Source organism: Musa acuminata, chromosome BXJ1-8 (genome assembly GCF_036884655.1).
Source record: "Musa acuminata AAA Group cultivar baxijiao chromosome BXJ1-8, Cavendish_Baxijiao_AAA, whole genome shotgun sequence".
NCBI lineage: Eukaryota > Viridiplantae > Streptophyta > Magnoliopsida > Zingiberales > Musaceae > Musa > Musa acuminata.
In genome coordinates this window covers 48769335-48787977 of record NC_088334.1, presented here as the reverse complement: position 1 = coordinate 48787977, position 18643 = coordinate 48769335, and the positions used below count along the sequence as shown (strand labels likewise).

The following is an 18643-nucleotide window of genomic DNA, read 5'->3' as shown; positions in this document are numbered from 1 at the left end:
CTACAGTGTCTATAAGAAAAGATTGCAAAGCCAAAACATCCTCCATGATTTATGATCCTTGATATATAGAAGTTACAATGCATCCTACTGTCTTGCAACAACAACTAAAGTTGCTTGAATTTAAACAGTGTCTTGCAACAACAACCAGCATCTGTCCTTACACTGGACCATCCTCTAGCATAGATGTTCTGCAAGCTCTTTCCATGTCCATCCTCTATGCAACTACTAATCCCAAAACCCATTTCCTGCCCATGCTTGACCTAGATTACAATGACTTTTAAGCACAGAGGTTCATGAGAACAGACATTGAGTTATCTGCGGTTTCAGCAAAAATGGTGCACCAACATAAATACAAACAGCCACAAGAAGGAATCAGAAGAAGAACGATTGTTCCTGTTTCTTCCTTGACTAGAATAATCACAATAAACATGTAAGCTTTCTAATGCCAAGATAAAACAACTGGCAAGATACTCCCAAGTCCCAATGGAATTATAGTCTAAACTATACGTGGCAGCTGCAAAGGAGTTCGGTTACCTACTAAAACCTGGTTGGCAAAAGAGGGGTCCACTGCTGCCATTGCCATCAAATGGAACATGGCTTAGTTGCCTCCACGCAATAAAGAAGCTCATTGCAAAGCTCATAGTCTTCCAAGCACCAAGGTCAAACTCTTCATCTGTTACAATCCATACCATCAATACAGCTAATCATCCAACAAGTCAAGTAACTTTGGCCTTATGCCACCTGGAGTTGGGTGTTCAGAATCAGATACCTAAAAAATTTGCAGTCAAATACTATAATGAAGTCTTTTAAGCTAGAAAGCAATGCATTGGATAACATAATTTTGTTGTTAGCTTTCTTGGTTTCCAAAGATTGTCTTATTTGATCAACTACTACATTAGAGACTAAAAGTGAATATAGATATCAAACATGCAAATCAATGTAGAGGAACACTCAATCTCAGATAAAACAATTTAAAATGAGATTGAGGGTGAATTGTTAAAATACAATAAAATCTCCAATGCAGCCATTGCGTGCATGAACTCAGGTTTATGTTACACCTTGAGTAACGATTTAACTACCCCTGTATGAGTCATATCAACAGAGTAATAAGATCAGGGGTGTCAAGTTTGATCCAACATGCCAACTTGGCATGAACACAACACAATATTAGCAGGTTTAAATTTGCCTTATAAGGAAAATTCGTACTTGAATGATACATTTGTTCTAGGTCAAAGGGATTTGCAAAATTTTTCCCCTTGAAAAATTCTTGGTGCTTTCTTTAGACATCCAAACCTCCATGGGAAGATACCAGGGACAGTTTATGGAAGATATGTTGCTAGGGGTGACTGTAAGAGCCAAAGGAGTTGAATTGTTTGGCTCTGAAAGTAGAAGTATCCTCAAATCAGAGTGTGGTGGATGTGATCTACACGTGGTGATTAGGTAAACTCTGAGTACCTATCTCATTTACAAATTACTAATAAGCATGACTTCTCAAACCATGATAGTTGCATGGCCATCTTAGTTGGATTATTTATGTATTTGTTGGTTCAATTTGTAAGAAAAATAAAGATATGGTCAATCATGAAATAACATTATTTCCTAAGTTCATATTATATCTTCAACATAAATTTGCCAAATATGATAGCTTGGTGTGTTTTTCTACTTTTTGAAATCTTCATATTTCATCAATGTTATAGTCTAATGGGATAGCTGATCTATTAATATTTTTTAGCATAAACCATTATGCATAAACTAAAGTTAATGGTAATACATCAATCAGACCCATATAAGCAAATCCAAGTCTTAGCCTACTTTTGATGTGGGACTAAATCGGGGGTGTTACAAATCAATGTCTATTCATATCTAAACTGATATACTGCAAGTATACTATTTGAAATTGAGAAACATACAGAATTTTAAAACCTTATTATCTAGGAAAAAAAAGTCAATTCTATTCTTGTTCTTCCTTACAACTAGAAAGGCAAGATATAAGTTTCTGAGAAGTTTCTTACAAGAAACCACTACCACAACAGATGTCGTCCTCAAAATAATGACTACTCGGTTCTCCATTTCAGAGATAAACTTTATTGTATTATGACAATCTCCACAAAGATGGAGATTTTTGGGTATACAAATCACAGCCCCAAGACCCATGTTGGTCAAACCAAAAGGGATAGTGAGCCTCTAACTATGATATGACAGCACAACTTCAACTTCCTTGCTCTCATCATTTACATTGTGAAGTGTGAATCTACAGAAGGAACATTAACCAATTGTTTCATCCATACACCTAGTTGGTCCAGATACAACTATATATTCTCTGATATCTAGGTTGAGAAGTATCATCCACTCCAAATGTTGTTTAACTCAATCAAGCTAATGCCCTGATCCTTGTTCACTCTTCTCCCTATCTTAGTTTCCTCGGTTTCTCTACATCAGTCCACCTTGATGCATAAAGGTCAGAGAAAAGAACATAATATCCAGCAAAGGAATGGTCCGTGTTTAAGATCCTATTTGCAATTCTTTCTCCTATATTAGATCCCCAAAGATTTGAGAGGCTCCAAGAAGAGCTCCCTAGATACTGACATTTACTCAATGAGCTCTTCAACTTCGTGTACCTTCCCTAACAGCCTGAGGATGTCTACCATGCCTGCATAGTGATTCAGCTTTGGCTCTACTCCCTACTTCCTCTTAAAATCCTGAATGGCTACAAGAAGACATGAGACTTGCAAATGTTGCAGCATTTGACATCACTGCATCGTTTACCATTATCTCAAATATAGAGATGGCATCTCTGGCAAAAGCCATGTTATCATCATACAAGCTTAAACATGTCTTTGATCGCATTCTACGAGTACCAAGTCGGCCGTAAGCAAGGAGATCATTCCACAAGGTGGCCTGGTTGGGCTCCAAAAGGAATCCAACGTCTCCGTTGTGGCCACTGTGCGCTTACCCGGAAATCATAGAAACCCAGAAACCAAATCTCTACTAGCCATTTTACCGAATACCTGCCGAGCGCCTCAGACATCGCCGCACTTGGATCACATGTCGACCAGCGCTTCACGCACGAAGAAATCGCTGGCGCATTCGAAGAAAAGGGAGTGTTCGTGGAACAGCTTCCCACGCTTCAGTTGGAGACAGCGGAGAAGAGGACACTGAACTCGTCGGGGACGAAGGCCGGAGGAGAGGAGAGCGTGACGGAGGCGGAAGGGTTATCAAGGGCTAATTACTATTAATTATTACTCCTATTTAGACCCTCGTAGCATCACAATTCTTTTACTTCAAAAATTTATACTTAAAATCCTAATAGTTATAAAAGTAAAACAATTTATCTCTTTTTTTCTAATACCATCGGCGATAATAAACCTTGGGCACTCCTTTGTCAATATCTGCCCAAACGTGCCCTATCACCTCTTCCTCCTCTCTGTGTCCATCACTCTGATGAGAGCACTGCCATAGGCATAACCATATTCTAATCCATCTTCGGAGCATCGGTGAGCGTCAACACTGCCACCCCTCTCTCCATTACACCACTCATCCTTCGAAACGAGTCGGCTTGCTCCTCCGTCGCCTCCTTTGAGAGCTCCTCATCCTCCGCCTTTGTCCCTCTACAGCTTCGACACTTTGATTTACTCTTTGGCTCTAAGATAGATGTTAACAACTCTGTAGAGATCATCAGGGTTAATCGAGTGAACTGGAAGCTGATGACTCCTTCCCGGAGTCTTGCAAAGAAGTTACCATGAAGCATAAGCTGCTAATGGAGAAGATAGTGAGATTACTCGCCACTGAAAATGGCTCTGTTACATGTAGTTTTTTGCTCAAACTTCTTAAGGCCGCCAATATACTCCACGCTTTAACATCATCAAAGATGGAATTGGCTAGGCGATTGGAGGAGGCATCTATTAATGCTCTTCGATTCCACTTGACTCAAATTCGAGCGGCATGTTGTATGACGTCGATATAGCGATGGCCACGTTAGAGGAGTTCCTGCTTCAAGGACAGAGCCCAGCAACCAGTCCACCGAAAGAGAAGCTTCGTTGTGAGAGGACGAGGTCTCGGTCTACCGAGAACATGGACTTTGAGGGATAAGAGAACAACCGTAGGTCATCCGATGCCTCCCATAGCTCTAAGCTGAGAGTGGCCAAGCTAATCGATGGTTACATCCAAGAGATTGCCAGAGTCAAGAACTTGCCTATAGAGAAGTTCATTTTTGCTCCTCAATTTCATGTCAATCTAACGATCTTAGAAAAAATAAAATGAATTATTTTATTTTTATAATTATGAAGATTGAGTACGTAATGTCACGTTTTATATCTTTGGTTAATCCAACAAATAAGATTAACAAAAATAAAATAAATTATTTCACTTTTATAATTACAAGGATTCAAATATAAATTTTTTTAAAATATAAAAATATAATGCCATAAGAGTTCTGAGATAATATATAATTAGTCCGTTTATTAATTGATTTATGAGATATTATGTTTATCCAACACGCTTAAATAACATTGGACGCATAAATTATGTTTGGGTTTGAATCCTTTTACCACTTGATGCCTAACAACATGACCCTCATCCATCATCGCTGTTTAAGATTCGTGCTAGACACGATGGGCATGGCCGATGTGGCCGTCCATCCCTATCCCAGATTTATTACTAGGCGAATTATTAGTTAGATCTTTAATCGATAATTAATTTTGCAAGCTATTTTAATTAAGTTATATGGTCAAAATTTATTCATTAGTTCTAACATATAAACTCGAATGCACAATTAATGTGCCGATTTGACACATCGGCACAATTAATGAATATATTTATATTCAAAATACATGAATAATAAGTCTTTAATTGAAGCATCAAACAACATTTAGAATGTTCATTATCACAAATAGAAATCAGGTATAATTGAAATTTGTAAGAAATTTGATGACCAATGATGTAGTTTTACACTCTGATTCCCTGCACCAAAAAGTGCGTCTTGTAACAGAAAGCAGAAAGCCACTTCCGCCGGTCTCGTTCGCCAGCGATCTCTCCATTGGCTTCCTTCCCAATTCCCTGAAGGAAACGATGGATCCAAACCCTAAGTCCTTTCCCATCCTCTCCTACGTGATGTCAAGGATCGCCTCCTTCAAGGCCCCCCAAGCCGTCGACCACCATGACGTCGAGCAGCCCCCTCCGCTCGATCGCCCCATCCGTCGCGACGACGGCGTCGGCGGTGGCGACATCGACCTGGTGGTGGAGCGGCTGCCCCGACTCCAGCACCCGGCCCTCCTCGCGTCCATGGCCTCTGCTGTCACCGAGGTCGCCCAGACACGCTCCGTCCTCCGCCTCCTCGGCGACCGCCCCGACCACGAGGCCGTCGACGCCGCCCGCGCCCGCGTCGCCGAGATCGACGCCGACCTCTCCCGGGGGCTCGAGGAGATCGTCCGGGCTCCCCGCCCCGAGGGGGTCGACCGGCTTCGGTGGCGGGCGGAGCAGGCGGAGCGGGAGAAGGGGTGCCGGGCGGAGGCGGAGCGGGAGAAGGCCGCGCTGCGGGCCGTGATTCAACTGGACGAGATGCACGAGGCGTACGAGAAGCTGCTGAGGGAAGCCGAGAACAGGCTGGTCAAGATGTATGGATCCGCCGCTGAGGGCGGCGATGTCGGCGACGGTAAGCAGGGTGCTGAGATGGGACAGGAGGAAGGGGAGGAGGTGAATGAGGAGGTGATTGACATCCTGCAAGGAGGGCCAGGGAAGTCATTGGAGAGGGTGGACCTCTCAGGCCGCCATCTACGGTATCTTCCTGAGGCGTTCGGGAAGTTGCGAGGCTTGCTGTACCTCAACTTGTCCAACAATCAATTAGAGGTCTGTCATCTCCTCCTCTCTAGGTGGTAATTCTCTTGGAAACTTCTTTCTGTGGGTGTAGAGGAGAGAGCATAACCCTGTTTCATGTCTCAATTTGTTCTATTAAACTCCAAATTTGGTGATTCGTAATTTTTTATTAGTGCATCAAGATTGAAGTTCATTATCTTTACTTACTTGCTACATTCAATTTGTAGAAACATCATTGAACCCTCGTCATTGATTCTCTTTCAGTTGCCTTCGCACACATTATTTTATAATATTAAGTTGAATTACTGGACATATTACTTCTTTAACCTTTTTATAGCCCTTTGCATCTTTTGCATAGGAACAGATTATCTATTTGTGGATAAAGTTTGTATAACTGAGAATTATCTGGTACTTGAGAACTTAATCGGAACAATGTAATTTGGAACTTAATCAGGAACGTAATTGGAACTATTTTTGTAAGCCTGAGAATAGCCATTTCAGCCTGAATTGACAAAGTTTCTATGTTTTATTTTTTCACTGCTTTTATATCTGGGTAAGTGGTCCAATTGCTTGTTAATGTGATATATTATTTTATTGCAGTTTCTATTAAAGTATTTTGTATTGCTTTGCTTATTATTTGCCCGTATGTTTCTTGGCACGATGACATTCTGAACAATACCAACACATACATATCAAAACCAATGGCCATGGGAGTGTTTTATGCAATTGCAATCCTTGGAAAGTTGTATCCTCCTCATTTAATTTTGGTTATAGGTAAAATGATTAATTATTTTCATTCCCAATAATGTCGTAGGTGATGAATGCTTTGATTGGTCATCTACTTTTCTTCTTCATGTAACTGTTTTTGGGTTTGTGGCAACAATTGTTTCCAAATAGCTGCGATCTTGAATTTTCATACTGTGGTGGTACCAAGGGGATGATGAAGCATGTAACCAGTTTGCAATAAGTATATTTGTGAGAATTATAGACAGATCGATAAAAAAAAGATGTTGGAGGCTACTCTGTGTTTGTAGGTTAGGTGAGTTGAATTATTATAATCTGATGACTTATTATGCTTGATATTAAACTTTATTTAAATATTGAAATATTAGAGAGCAATATATCAATTTTGGAGATGGTGTTGACATTGATATATGTTATTATCTGTATGAGAAATGAAAATATTGCACTTGCAAGACATGAGGGAAGCACCAAATTAAATAACAAGAGGAAAACTGCTCAAGTCGGTTAGTCAAAAACTCTGGCAATGCATTGGGAAGGTGAGATTTCAGTTAATTCAGACGAGGCGAAGGAAAATTGAAAAAGAAGTCTTGTTGGAAACTATAATAAACTAGCTTGTTATAGCACAGCAGCTAGAGCCTGCATGTAGTTTTGAGTAAAGCTGTTATATATGGATGGAAACTGACTCATCAGTTGTACTTGTGTATAATTTCTCAATGTACACTGCACTTTGTACTGATGATTTGAGTATAGAGCTTTACAGTTAGCTTTGGAATACCTAATAGGATATGGTATTCTCTTTGTGGTGGTATAAATTGTTATCATTTGCACTTCTTATAGACCATTTATCTTATGGTCTTATTCTCTTTATGGTGTTATTAGTGAAATGTTCTCTAGTTTAATCTTATTTTTCAATTTAAAACGAATGTTCTTTTAAATCATTGCCATTTGGAATCATTCATTCTTCTTTGCATCTTTTCCAACCAAAGGATATATCATTTACCACCATTTATTTTGTCTTCTCTTCCATATCCTTTCACAAATCATGGACCACATTAACATTTAATGTGATCATCAAGTTTGGTTCCTGCATTCCAAATTGGCCAATCGGTTCTGCTTCACTATCTTGGTCTGTCATGATTCACTCTACATGTAGATCTCAACATATTCGGCATGCGTAATCTGTCAGTTTCGACCTTTCTTGTTTCCGATCAATTTCATGCTGACTTATGTTTTATTAAATTTTTTTTTGTATCAATATAATGCAACTATATTGTAGCAGGTGACTCGTCTGCTTAAGTCACCTCCTACCTCTGGGTCACACTTTTTCTATTAGATTTGCCCCTGTTTGTCTCTGACATCTTGTGTAATGGATTCAAGATCACTAAGGTTACTGTATTTCTGTACTTGTTCTTTTGGTTCCAGTTTATACTTCAAAATTTACCTGAAATGCAATCCAAATATGTATTTTAGCTCCACATATTTCGAGTGCAGTTGTCGAATTCTTTTGTACAAAATGTAACCATGAATAAACTCAATAAGGCCTTTTTGCCTTTTCAAGAAATAATTAATTATGACCAGCAAGATAGGAAGAATAACATCCTGAATAACAGTATTTGTTAGTTGACTAGGTATGGATTAGAGTCTCTCTCTTCTCTCACGCGCTCACTCTCTCTCTCCCCTTCAGAACTTGTGTTCAACTTGACTTTCTTTTATAAATAGAATGTCCATTTTAATTTTGTTGAACTATAGAATGGTTTTTTAATGATTGAAATTTGCACGACCTGAGAATGACTGAATTTGAGGTTTTCTCTTGCTGAATAACATGATTTGCATAATCAGGTCATTCTTTTTATTTCTATATGTTTGGTTATTTACTGGTACTGAGCTTCCTTCATTTTACGGATATAAGATATCCGTAGGCATTTACAAGTACTTGTAGATATACTATTACTGTTAAAGAGCTGTAATACAGCAACAAAGTAAATTGTCAAACACTAGAATTTAGACGAGATATTTTACATTAATTGTGTGTTCAGCTTTTATGACTCGAGTTACCACCTTCACGATTTATTTGCTTCTAGAAACTCAATATGCTGGATCTTTTTTATTTTTCTTGCAGGCTGTTCCGGATGCCATAGCAGGGTTAGAGTATCTGGAGGAACTTCATCTTTCTTCCAGCAGTCTGGTTTCGTTGCCTGATTCAATTGGACTACTGTTGAATCTTAAGATTCTTGATGTGTCTGCTAACAAGCTCAAGTCACTGCCAGATAGTATTTCAAAATGCAGGTATTACTTGCATAAACTTTTCCACATAAAATATCCAGTTCACTGATGTTGGAGGAAATCTCATTTTAGTCCATGTTAAATTCAGGTCCCTGGTTGAGCTGAATGCAAGCTACAATGAGCTAACATATCTGCCGACTAATATCGGGCATGAGCTGCAGAGTCTGGAGAAACTTTGGATCCACCTCAATAAGTTACGTTCTCTTCCTACATCTGTTTGTGAGATGAGAGCTCTGCGCCTTTTGGATGCCCACTTCAATGAACTTCGAGGGTTGCCATATGCCATTGGTAATTTGTCAAATCTGGAGGTTCTGAATCTCAGCAGTAACTTCAGTGACCTGCAAGAGCTTCCTGCTTCATTTGGTGATTTGATCAACCTCAGGGAACTTGATCTCAGTAACAATCAGATCCATGCACTGCCTGATACGTTTGGCCGCCTAGACAAACTGACAAAGCTAAATTTGGATCAGAACCCATTGGTTGTCCCACCCCTGGAGGTCATCATGCAAGGGGTTGAAGCAGTGAAAGACTACATGGCAAAAAGACTGCTCGACATTTTATTAGAGGATGAGAAGAGTATGGCCGAAGAAATGTCACCGAGGCAAGCCGGTAATGGTTGGTTGATGCGCAGCACCTCTTGGCTTAACAGTTGGGTTTCTGGGGTTTCTGGGAGTGTTGCAGGGTATCTTGGTTCGGGACAGAAGTCTTTCAGGGATCCCTATCTTGACCAGCAGTTGTGATCATCAATCTGCTATGTCCAAGTCTTTTAATTTGTATAGATAACGAGAGAGAAAAAGTGAGCAGCAGCTACACTTTGTTTCGACATTTTCTCTTTCCCCCCAGATTAGTGTCTCCTGCTTCTTCAGTGATAAGTGGAAGCAAATGACAGTAAGAAATCCACATGATGTTTGTGTACAAATTTGGCTTTTCCTTGAAGTTTTTGATGCCCATTAGTTTGTTCCTTCTGATAAATTTGAATGATTAATGAGATTGGTCCAGTCTACTGTTCTCTTTTTTCTCCGAACTGAGAAAAAAGATATTTTTTTATTCAATTTAGGTTTAGCAAAATCAAGAACTTAGGTGTATATAATTATAAAAATATTTCATAGATATCCATTATAAATTAATAATTTTTTTGCATTTATTTTTTCTAAATTTAATTTTAGAAGAAAGAACCGACGAACAATAAAAATAATGACGAGTATTTTAAATAATTAGAAATTTTAGTATTTTTAAATTCATTAGTAATCATGGATAATAGTGGCACATATACATTATGTCAAGTATGCTATTTCCATTAGGAATTGTTGCAATAGATAGGTAAATGCGGCTAACAAATCTGGTATCAGAAGTCACATGGAAAAAGGATCTCAGAAGCCCTTGTCACGGCATCTTTCATCTCTACTGGACCTCAAACAAATCACAAACCGCCGCAATCTCCAGCCAATTATCTCCGATCCCCCACCAATTAGGAGGCTCTATAAGTAGACCAGGGTAATCGATTTAATTTGCTTCCAAGTTAGTGCAAGGATGTCGCCGTCGTCGTCGTCGTCGTCGTCGTCGTCGTCGTTGGGGTTGTTCACGTCGATCTGCCTGCTCCAATCGGTGGTGGCGGTCACGTGTGGGGCGCTGATGATGTTCTACCTGGACGAGATCGCGGCGTTCGGGCACGGATGGGAGACGGCGGGCAAGCTGCGCGGCTCGACCCCGCACGACCAGCTACTGATCCAGACGTCCGATTCCTTCGCCGGTCTTCTCCTTCTTGCCGTCGGTTTCCTTCTTTTCATGGTCGCCTTCGTCAGGGACCACGGTTTCCAGATCTTCTTCGCCAAGGGCTGCATCCTCCTCCACGCCGCCATGGCCCTGTGGCGCGTCTACTTCGAGCGCCGTCTCGAGGACCTCGCCCACGACTGGCCCCGCCAGCTCGTCGGCGACCTCGTCCTCAGCCTCTCCTGGGTCTTCTTCCTCGTCTACTCCTGGAGGGAGAAGTACGACTAATAGCAATCACGGACATCGTCAACCCGAGGTATCACTCTCTCCTTGTACCCCTCTGCCTTGTTGTAGGTTTTACTCTGTTTTCCTCTTTCCTGAGTAATACGGTCGCACTTCTTACTGATTTGCTAGTGCCTGCATAGATATATGGTGTTCTTGATTCATGTCATCTGCTACATCGTTGAATCCTTGTAAAGTTTCTCCTTTTCTTTTCTTCAAAGGACAATTAAAACTGTACTTTGTGATCTTTGAGATGTATCTGGTTCTATCATCGTCGGGCAAGTCTTAGCAGTCGCATTAAAATTCTGTCGTCGGTGACTTTTTATGTCGTAACTCAACCCATATGATAATTGCAAGATCAGTTTCATGATGATCTTGCTTTCTATATGTATGGCTTTTGGATTCTTTTAGTTATTAACTCAGTATTGCCATGCCTTAGGCTTGTCATCATTTGGTTGATGCATAATTTATTGAAGACATACTCTTAAGTCGCTTGTTTGTTGGTGGTCATGCGATTACTTTAGTTTCTCTTACCTTATTGCTTGATTTGGGAGACAGCAAGTCTGTTTGCTAGCATTTACATTAAATTTACCCTGGTTACTGATATGGTCCATATTCCATATAAATGTAGACATGTTGATCATGTCACAGATGCTCGAGCATGCATGAAGCATATGATTTAGTGTGATGAAATCTGCCAAAAGTAGCATTGACTGTGATTTAGTGTTCATGTGACATTGACATGTGAACTGGCTGATTTCTTTTGTCATAACAAGGGACTGAAGAAACTTTTTGGTACTTCAAACTCTAGTCAATTTTTTTCTTGCCTCATTTAATAGTTCCAGTCCTTTGCTATATGATTCTTGGTTACATTCCTAACATGAAATGCTCACCAAATTTCCAAATTCTATCCCTATTTGCTTTGGAAGAAGTGGCTGGGATCTTGTGGTTATCTATTTTATAATACAAAGGACCTGTAAGTTATAGTTCTCCTTTAAGCTTGTTTGCTTCTCATCTTTCCTGTGAGTCACACCAAATTGTAGTTGGAACAAGCAATCAAGACATTAATTCAAGCCTCACATGCGGCTCCAATATCATCTGCTTTCGAACATGCTCCATATGAGATGACTTGATGAATTGATTGCTTGTACTATCATTTTTTTAAGCCTTTTTGTCACAGTTGGACTGACGGGTAACCTGAGAAAGGGGAGGGTCAAGATAGTTTGACAAAATATGAAGCAATAAATTTAATTAAAATACACAAATACCAAAGAAACATAGGTAATTGTTTGCATGATTAACCCTTCATCATCTTGCAAGTATCCTGTATCATGCAATTCTCCAGGAAACTGAAGCACACTAGAAACATGATGTAGTAGTGGACTAGTCGACACCACTTTATCAGGAAATAAATTTGTGCTGTATTGACCAAACTCTGTGATTGGAAAAAGAGTTATTAACTATTGTTTATACACAATAAATGCATGCGTGGGCAGAACCTCCTATTGATATACAAGGGATTTTACTGTGTTTTGTTATGAGCAAGCTCTGAAGCTCTCATGATGCATGTATCATTTGTATTATTAGCATACTTTTGTATCACAGCTAGGCTTTCTGAATCAGGAATTTGCAAAGATCCTAATGTACATGTCAATGTTGCTCTGCAGGTCTTTGAAGGGAAGACTACAAGTAGTTAAACTGTCAAAGGAATCAGTTCATATGAGCGTCAAGAGAGAGGAATAGTCAATGGTTCAGCCTGTTCAAAAGAATGACCAAAGTACTTGTGAGTTTTGAGAACAGAAGGATACATTAAGATGCATTACACCGATGATGATCTACTAGAAGCTTTTTACTCAACTGTCTATAGGTTGATTTATGACAAATACATATTTTATATTTGTTCTAATTTTTGCAAAGGTAATTGACAAAGCTGACTTCTTTCATTTCAGTTTTATTTTAGCTTTTTTATTTCAGCTTATTGGATACTTTTTTAATGGGTGATTAAACTTCTTGTGGCTTCTTCTCTTCCTTAAAACAATTTAAACTAAATGTTGAAGTCCTCCAATTGCCAAGATCATTCTGAGGCTGCAAGAATTAGGACTGATGTTAGCTATTTCAACTTTTAAATAGCAAGCAAAGCTGTATTTTTTTTTCTTTTTCCCAACTATATTGTTTAGAAAACAACGGTTTGTGGAAATGCAATGAGATTAAACTCCAGATACGTACACCCTTGCTGCTATTTTTGGTTAGGAATGAGGAGCTCATTCCACAGTGCAGGCTTCTGATACATATTTTGATGTATAATGTTGACTTAGGTACTTTTATCATACTGAGAAAGTCATCACCATGTACTTTGTTTGGTACGATGATATATTTGAATCACAGAAAGTAATGATTATCGATTGATTAGATCATTGTCTTTATATCAGAATCTGCACATTCTTTGAAAAATCTTTTGACCAATGAGCCTCCATAAAATATATTAGAAATCCGAAAAGTATGCATTTGAGTTGCTAGATGGATCGACTATTATTAGTTTGGACTTGAATATTATGGATCAATGAATTTTAGTGAGTCAAATATTCCATCTGATTGAATCGAAACACATTTTCACATCAGATTGAGTCAAATAGTCCCCTTCTGACTCCTAAGTCCAAGTTTTTAGGCTGCCTTTAAATGAGATTTAAGAGGTGTTAAATGCTGTGTTATTAGTTTAATCTGCTGAGCAGCATTTAAATATAGTCAACTCAGCTTTCTGTTTGATTCTACAATAGAAGAAAAAGTTATATAGTTAACTCAGATAACCCAATTAACTCACATGGAAAATATTTAACCCAGAGAGCTATGTAGTATTAGCAGAGTGAGCAAGGAAACAAAAAAAATGAAGTGTCGATTAATCTTCTTGAGTAGGAATAATTTAACCCGGTTATCCTGTATCTAAATCCAACTTTAAATTTGGGTGGGTAAATTAGTCTAGTTCCAGGTCAAATTGAACCATAACCACGGCCTGTGCCAACAAAATGAAACCTTTTTTGTTATATGCAATATGAAGTACACTAAATTATCATACTGAGATTGTGAAGTGTTAATATTCATCAAAGTAAATAGATTCAATATGAATGGTCGACCTGAACTTTGAGAAAACTTACAGATCTACCATAATGCAGGCTTCTATCTATTGCTTGTCTGTGTATATTGTCTGCAACAGAAATAGATGAATAGATGAAGGGGGTTTGGTATGGAGTTTATAGGGTAGATTAAGCTTAATGCTCCACAGATGAGCATGTAAGCACTATGTAATCATTTGGTTTATTAGCAATGAACAGGTTATGTCACAACTAAACAAACTTATCTCTACTAAAAGCACATGACTGATGAACCCAGGGGAATGAATTTAGCTAGCAGCATAGCTATCATGGTGCTTGTATTATTTTTCTCTGTATTCATAACAACTCTTGTTGGTCTAAATCTGCTCAAGTTGTTTAGCAAGACGAAGCTTGCTTAAGCTGACACAGAATTAGGTCATCAAGTTTCTTTATTGCTGATCTCAAGGCATGTTCCTTTCCAGAATTAAGATCATATTGAGCTGTGTTTTATGTTTGCTGTCAGGCCTTATCCTTCTTGTCTATACCTTGAGAAACACTTGATTCTGTGGGGACCTTCTGAGTTCTGACCTCAGAAGGGTTGGTCATCTGTGTACCTAATTTGCTATCATCAATGGTGATCATAGTGATGATCATGATAATCTTCTATATTTATCATGGGTTATCTTATGTTCTTGTTTGAGCTTATTAGATTGTGACAAACCGCCTCTTGTAATTTGGAAGTTTAAAGACATTCCTGAGTCCAATCAAACTGTTTCAGAGGATCCTCAGCTTCCTCTCTGTTGGACTAGAGATTGATCAAATTCTCAAAAAGTCATGAGCAAATTCAGAAACATCTGAAAAATGAGAAATTGATGTTTGTACTCTATTTGTCACAATTTAAACTTGCTTGAGCAAGAGCACTACTGTATTTGAAGTTAGCAGAATTTATCACATAAACTTGTTCATATTTCATTTTTTGATGGATTATATTGAATTATAATGTTCATCTGTAATTACTCACTTAAAGTTCAGTTTATCAGCTTCCAATCGCATTAAATTTGGTAGATAAACACATGTTCTTTTTATATATGCCCTATAAGTTGTAGGTTAGGTATCTTCTGCCTGTAATCGGTTATCTGGTGGTGATTAGTGATCGATTTCTGCTAATCTGACAGCTTGGATTCTACTACCAGATGACAGTGATTAGTGTTTGTCATCTCCTGTTTTGATGCAATAGGTTTTGTTAGATTCTGCAAGGGAAGAAGTCTATAGATGAATGCTAGTAATTGTTGAGGAAGGCACATGATGTGCTTTAAGCAGAAATGTGGATATAAAGTACTGATGATTAGTTTATTCTGTCATCCTTTCATCTGTTTCATCGTTCTTTAGCCATGCTCTTAGTAAAAGGAAGGCAGATGCTTTCTTCTTCTTTGTGTCTTATTTTATCTTAAGGCTTCGGTGAGAAGGCATTGCTGAAACCAATCTCATTGTGGATTAACTCATGATCTCATTCATTCCTCACAGTGCCTTCATGGAAGCCTCCCTCCTATGTTTTCCTATTGGCTTTTTGAAGCTGATGAGCTAATGCTGTGTTGGAGAGATGCCTGCAAGAATACAAAGATGGAGAGAACATGGCCATATTTACATGCACCATGTGATCCATATACTCCTTATAAATAAATTTAGAAGACAACACTGGGAATCTTTTTCCAACTTATTTCAAGAGTTGTATCCACAAAAATTCTGACATTTCTTTAAGTTGAGATATGAAATATGAAGGAAAGCTTAAATTGCAAGTTTTTTACAGCCTATGCAATTTCTTCCAAAGTTTGAATCTTTATCCACCTAAAATGAGAGTGATGGCATACTTTTATATGCATCAACAGAGTCTTCTTTCTAATGGGTCAAAAAAAAAAGGGAAGGGGAAGGTTTTACTACTCATCTGAATCTGATCACAAAATGACATGCTCAAAAACAATGATTGCATTTGCTATCATCTGGAAATCTATATTAGGAGATTTCTTCATCATTAAAGGCTGTGGCAGTTATCTTGTCATTATGCTACATATTTCATATATTGAACACTGTCTTGACTAACATTGTTATATATCATGATAATGTCAAAAAATACATTAGCCACCTAATCACATGAAAAGTGAGTGTTATTAAATAGAGGAAAAAGCCAACCAGATATGTCATCAAAATTATATATGACTTCAAAGAGAAGTAATTAGCTCAGTTGAGTGATGGATGGAGGACAAGCTGAGATAAAATAACTCAACACTTTTGGAAAAGTACATGTGGAAGTCTTTAAATAACATAGTGGCCTATGATACTGAGGAGCTTGAATGCATGTCGACTGCCAACTCTCCATAGCAAAAGATGGAAGACCAGTTTCCGTTTTTGAGAGGCGGCATAGAATTCAATGGTGTGAAGGTACTGCCATCAGATCTCCAACACAGCCACAGGAGTTCGTCTTCCTCCTCTGTTCTCAGCTTCCTCAACCCAAGAACTCCACTGCCTTCATCATCCTCTGCATCTGCTGCTGCTGCTGCTGCTGCTTCAGAGTCGCCAAACATGGCCACCTTTCTCCTGCAGAAACAGAGACATCATGAATCCGGCATTGCAGGGTGCTTGCAGTGCTCGGTCTCTTGCAACATGATCGAGTTCTGCTCGACGCGGGAGCGGCGGCCGACGAAGCTGTTCCGAGGGGTGCGGCAGAGGCACTGGGGGAAGTGGGTGGCGGAGATAAGGATGCCGAGAAACCGGACGAGGGTGTGGCTGGGGACGTTCGATACCGCCGAGGACGCCGCCATGGCGTACGACATGGCCGCCTACAAGCTCAGGGGCGACTCTGCCTATCTCAACTTCCCCCACCTCAAGCACGACCTCCATGAGCTTGGCTCTCCTCATCTGCACTCTTCCGTTGCCTCCTTGTTGGAGGCAAAGCTCAATGCCCTCTGCAACTCCTCTTCTTCCTCCTCCTCCTCCGGTAGCTGTAAGCAGAAGAAAGCTGGTAAGGATGACAAGTCTGCGGTTGCTTCCATCACCAGGACTCCACGCAAGGAGGGGTTGCAGTCAGATCAGGGGAGAAGAGAGATCTCACAGCAGGAGTTGATCTCCGGAGGTGATGCGGAAGGAGTTCTACTGAGCAGGATGCCTTCTTTGGACATGGACATGATATGGGATTCCCTCCCTATGCCAGCAGCAGAAACTTGAATCATCATCATCTACTTCTTCTTCTTCATTTATACTTGCTCTGTAGATCCGAATCTCTCATGTTATTTGCTTGAGTTCCATATTTGATTCATATGGATAGAACAGAAAACATTTGTTTGGTATTCAACACTGTAATCCGCATCAGATTGTGTTCTCTGCAACTTTTCTGCATGTCAATTATCTGATTGCTGTGTTATGTTTACATGAACAAAAATCGAATGCATAAACAATACAGCTTGCAAAATGGAAGATTAGGTGTTCTCCTCTATTATTGTTGTCACGATCATGAGACACTATTACTCCCTCGAGGAAGTTTCCAAACCCTGTTCGGTTCACCACTATATATGCCTTGCATCAATTGCAATAGTTGGGTTGGAATCATTACATAAATTATTTGGTCAAAGTTTCAAACAATTGAACCATACTTAATTGGTTTTGGAACAAATATTATGATTATTGCGATTGTTTATCTAAGTAATTGAATTTTTGACTTTGATACTTCTCGTTATATCACTTCTGATTTACTGAGAACAGAATAAAGATAATATATATGAGTTATCGTCAGCTTTATAAAACACCATATCAATCAATTTTGCTTTAATTGTTATTCCTATCGATTGTAACATCGCTGCCTTAATCACCCATCATCTTCTATTCAACAATAGTTAATTTCTGGTTACTCCATTTAAACTTTTAAATCAAGTTGAATTAATGTTTGTCTTAGTAATAAAAGTCATAGATTATCTTTTAGAATATCTTCCATATCATATATCAAATCATTTAAAATCATTTATACTGATGTATGTGCCCTAACTACTTCCTTTTATAATTTTAGATTTTATATCCTTTTTTAGATTACTTCACTAACTATACATAGTTATATCTTCTCAAACATAAATATGAAGTTACTATAGTTTTTACTCATTTTAAAAAACTGATCTAGAACTTCTTAAAAAATACTATGATAGAGGAGATAAATACCAAGCTCTAATAACTTATCTCTCATCGTGTGATATACAATATCTCAATTCACTACTATACACACCTCAGTTAGTTGACTCTACAAAACAAAAATATCAGCATATATTTGATATTAGTCTCACCCTCCTATATTAAGCTTCTATGTCATTAACCTTTTCGTCAGCAGTCTTTCAAACTATAGTTTATCTTATTAACTATATGCTCACCTCAATCCTAAAACATCAATCGACATTTAAAAAATTATTTAATAAAATCCTAGACCCTCGTAAACTCAAAATATTTGATTGTTTATATTATCTCTAGCTACTCCCACATGCTTCACATAAGTTAACATAACAATTCAAGCCTTGCATATTCATTAGGTACTCCCTTAAGCATAATATTTTTTTGTGCTATGATCCTCAAACTTAAATGGTATTTGTATCATATCAAGTTATTTTTGTTGAGTCTATCTTTCCCTTCTAAGATCTTGCTCGTTTGGTAATGCAAGCAACTACAACAATCATCCATCACTTGGTTTATAAGAG

At 38.6% G+C, this 18643-nt stretch overlaps 3 protein-coding genes and 1 long non-coding RNA gene across 4 annotated transcripts; 3 read left to right on the top strand and 1 right to left on the bottom strand.

The window, feature by feature from the left end:
- Positions 1-294: 294 nt before the first annotated feature.
- Positions 295-3671, bottom strand: LOC135588461 (uncharacterized). The gene is made up of 2 exons (XR_010476281.1): positions 3009-3671; positions 295-769 (listed from the first exon to the last, which is right to left on the bottom strand). It is a non-coding gene; the product is annotated as an uncharacterized LOC135588461 (long non-coding RNA).
- A 1291-nt stretch (positions 3672-4962) lies between these two features.
- LOC135588460 (plant intracellular Ras-group-related LRR protein 3-like) lies at positions 4963-9774 on the top strand. Its single transcript, XM_065080593.1, has 3 exons — positions 4963-5844; positions 8675-8841; positions 8927-9774. Exons 1-3 carry the CDS (start codon positions 5068-5070, stop codon positions 9576-9578), a joined length of 1596 nt encoding a protein of 531 aa, XP_064936665.1. The 5' UTR covers positions 4963-5067; the 3' UTR covers positions 9579-9774.
- Positions 9775-10173: 399 nt separating this feature from the next.
- On the top strand, positions 10174-12778 carry LOC135588459 (uncharacterized). Its single transcript, XM_065080592.1, has 2 exons — positions 10174-10864; positions 12498-12778. The coding sequence occupies exon 1, from the start codon at positions 10369-10371 to the stop codon at positions 10834-10836; it is 468 nt and encodes a 155-aa protein (XP_064936664.1). The 5' UTR covers positions 10174-10368; the 3' UTR covers positions 10837-10864; positions 12498-12778.
- Positions 12779-16298: 3520 nt separating this feature from the next.
- Positions 16299-17135, top strand: LOC135680426 (ethylene-responsive transcription factor ERF062-like). Its single transcript, XM_065194306.1, has one exon. It carries the CDS (start codon positions 16299-16301, stop codon positions 17133-17135), a length of 837 nt encoding a protein of 278 aa, XP_065050378.1.
- Positions 17136-18643: the final 1508 nt, after the last annotated feature.

Bases quoted from the DNA above. Each gene is read 5' to 3' on its own strand.
- LOC135588460 (XM_065080593.1), top strand. From the start codon at position 5,068: ATGGATCCAAACCCTAAGTCCTTTCCCATCCTCTCCTACGTGATGTCA. The intron at 5,845-8,674 runs GTCTGTCATCTC...TTTTTCTTGCAG, and splicing joins TGTCCAACAATCAATTAGAG to GCTGTTCCGGATGCCATAGC. The intron at 8,842-8,926 runs GTATTACTTGCA...TGTTAAATTCAG, and splicing joins GATAGTATTTCAAAATGCAG to GTCCCTGGTTGAGCTGAATG.
- LOC135588459 (XM_065080592.1), top strand. From the start codon at position 10,369: ATGTCGCCGTCGTCGTCGTCGTCGTCGTCGTCGTCGTCGTTGGGGTTG.
- LOC135680426 (XM_065194306.1), top strand. From the start codon at position 16,299: ATGGAAGACCAGTTTCCGTTTTTGAGAGGCGGCATAGAATTCAATGGT.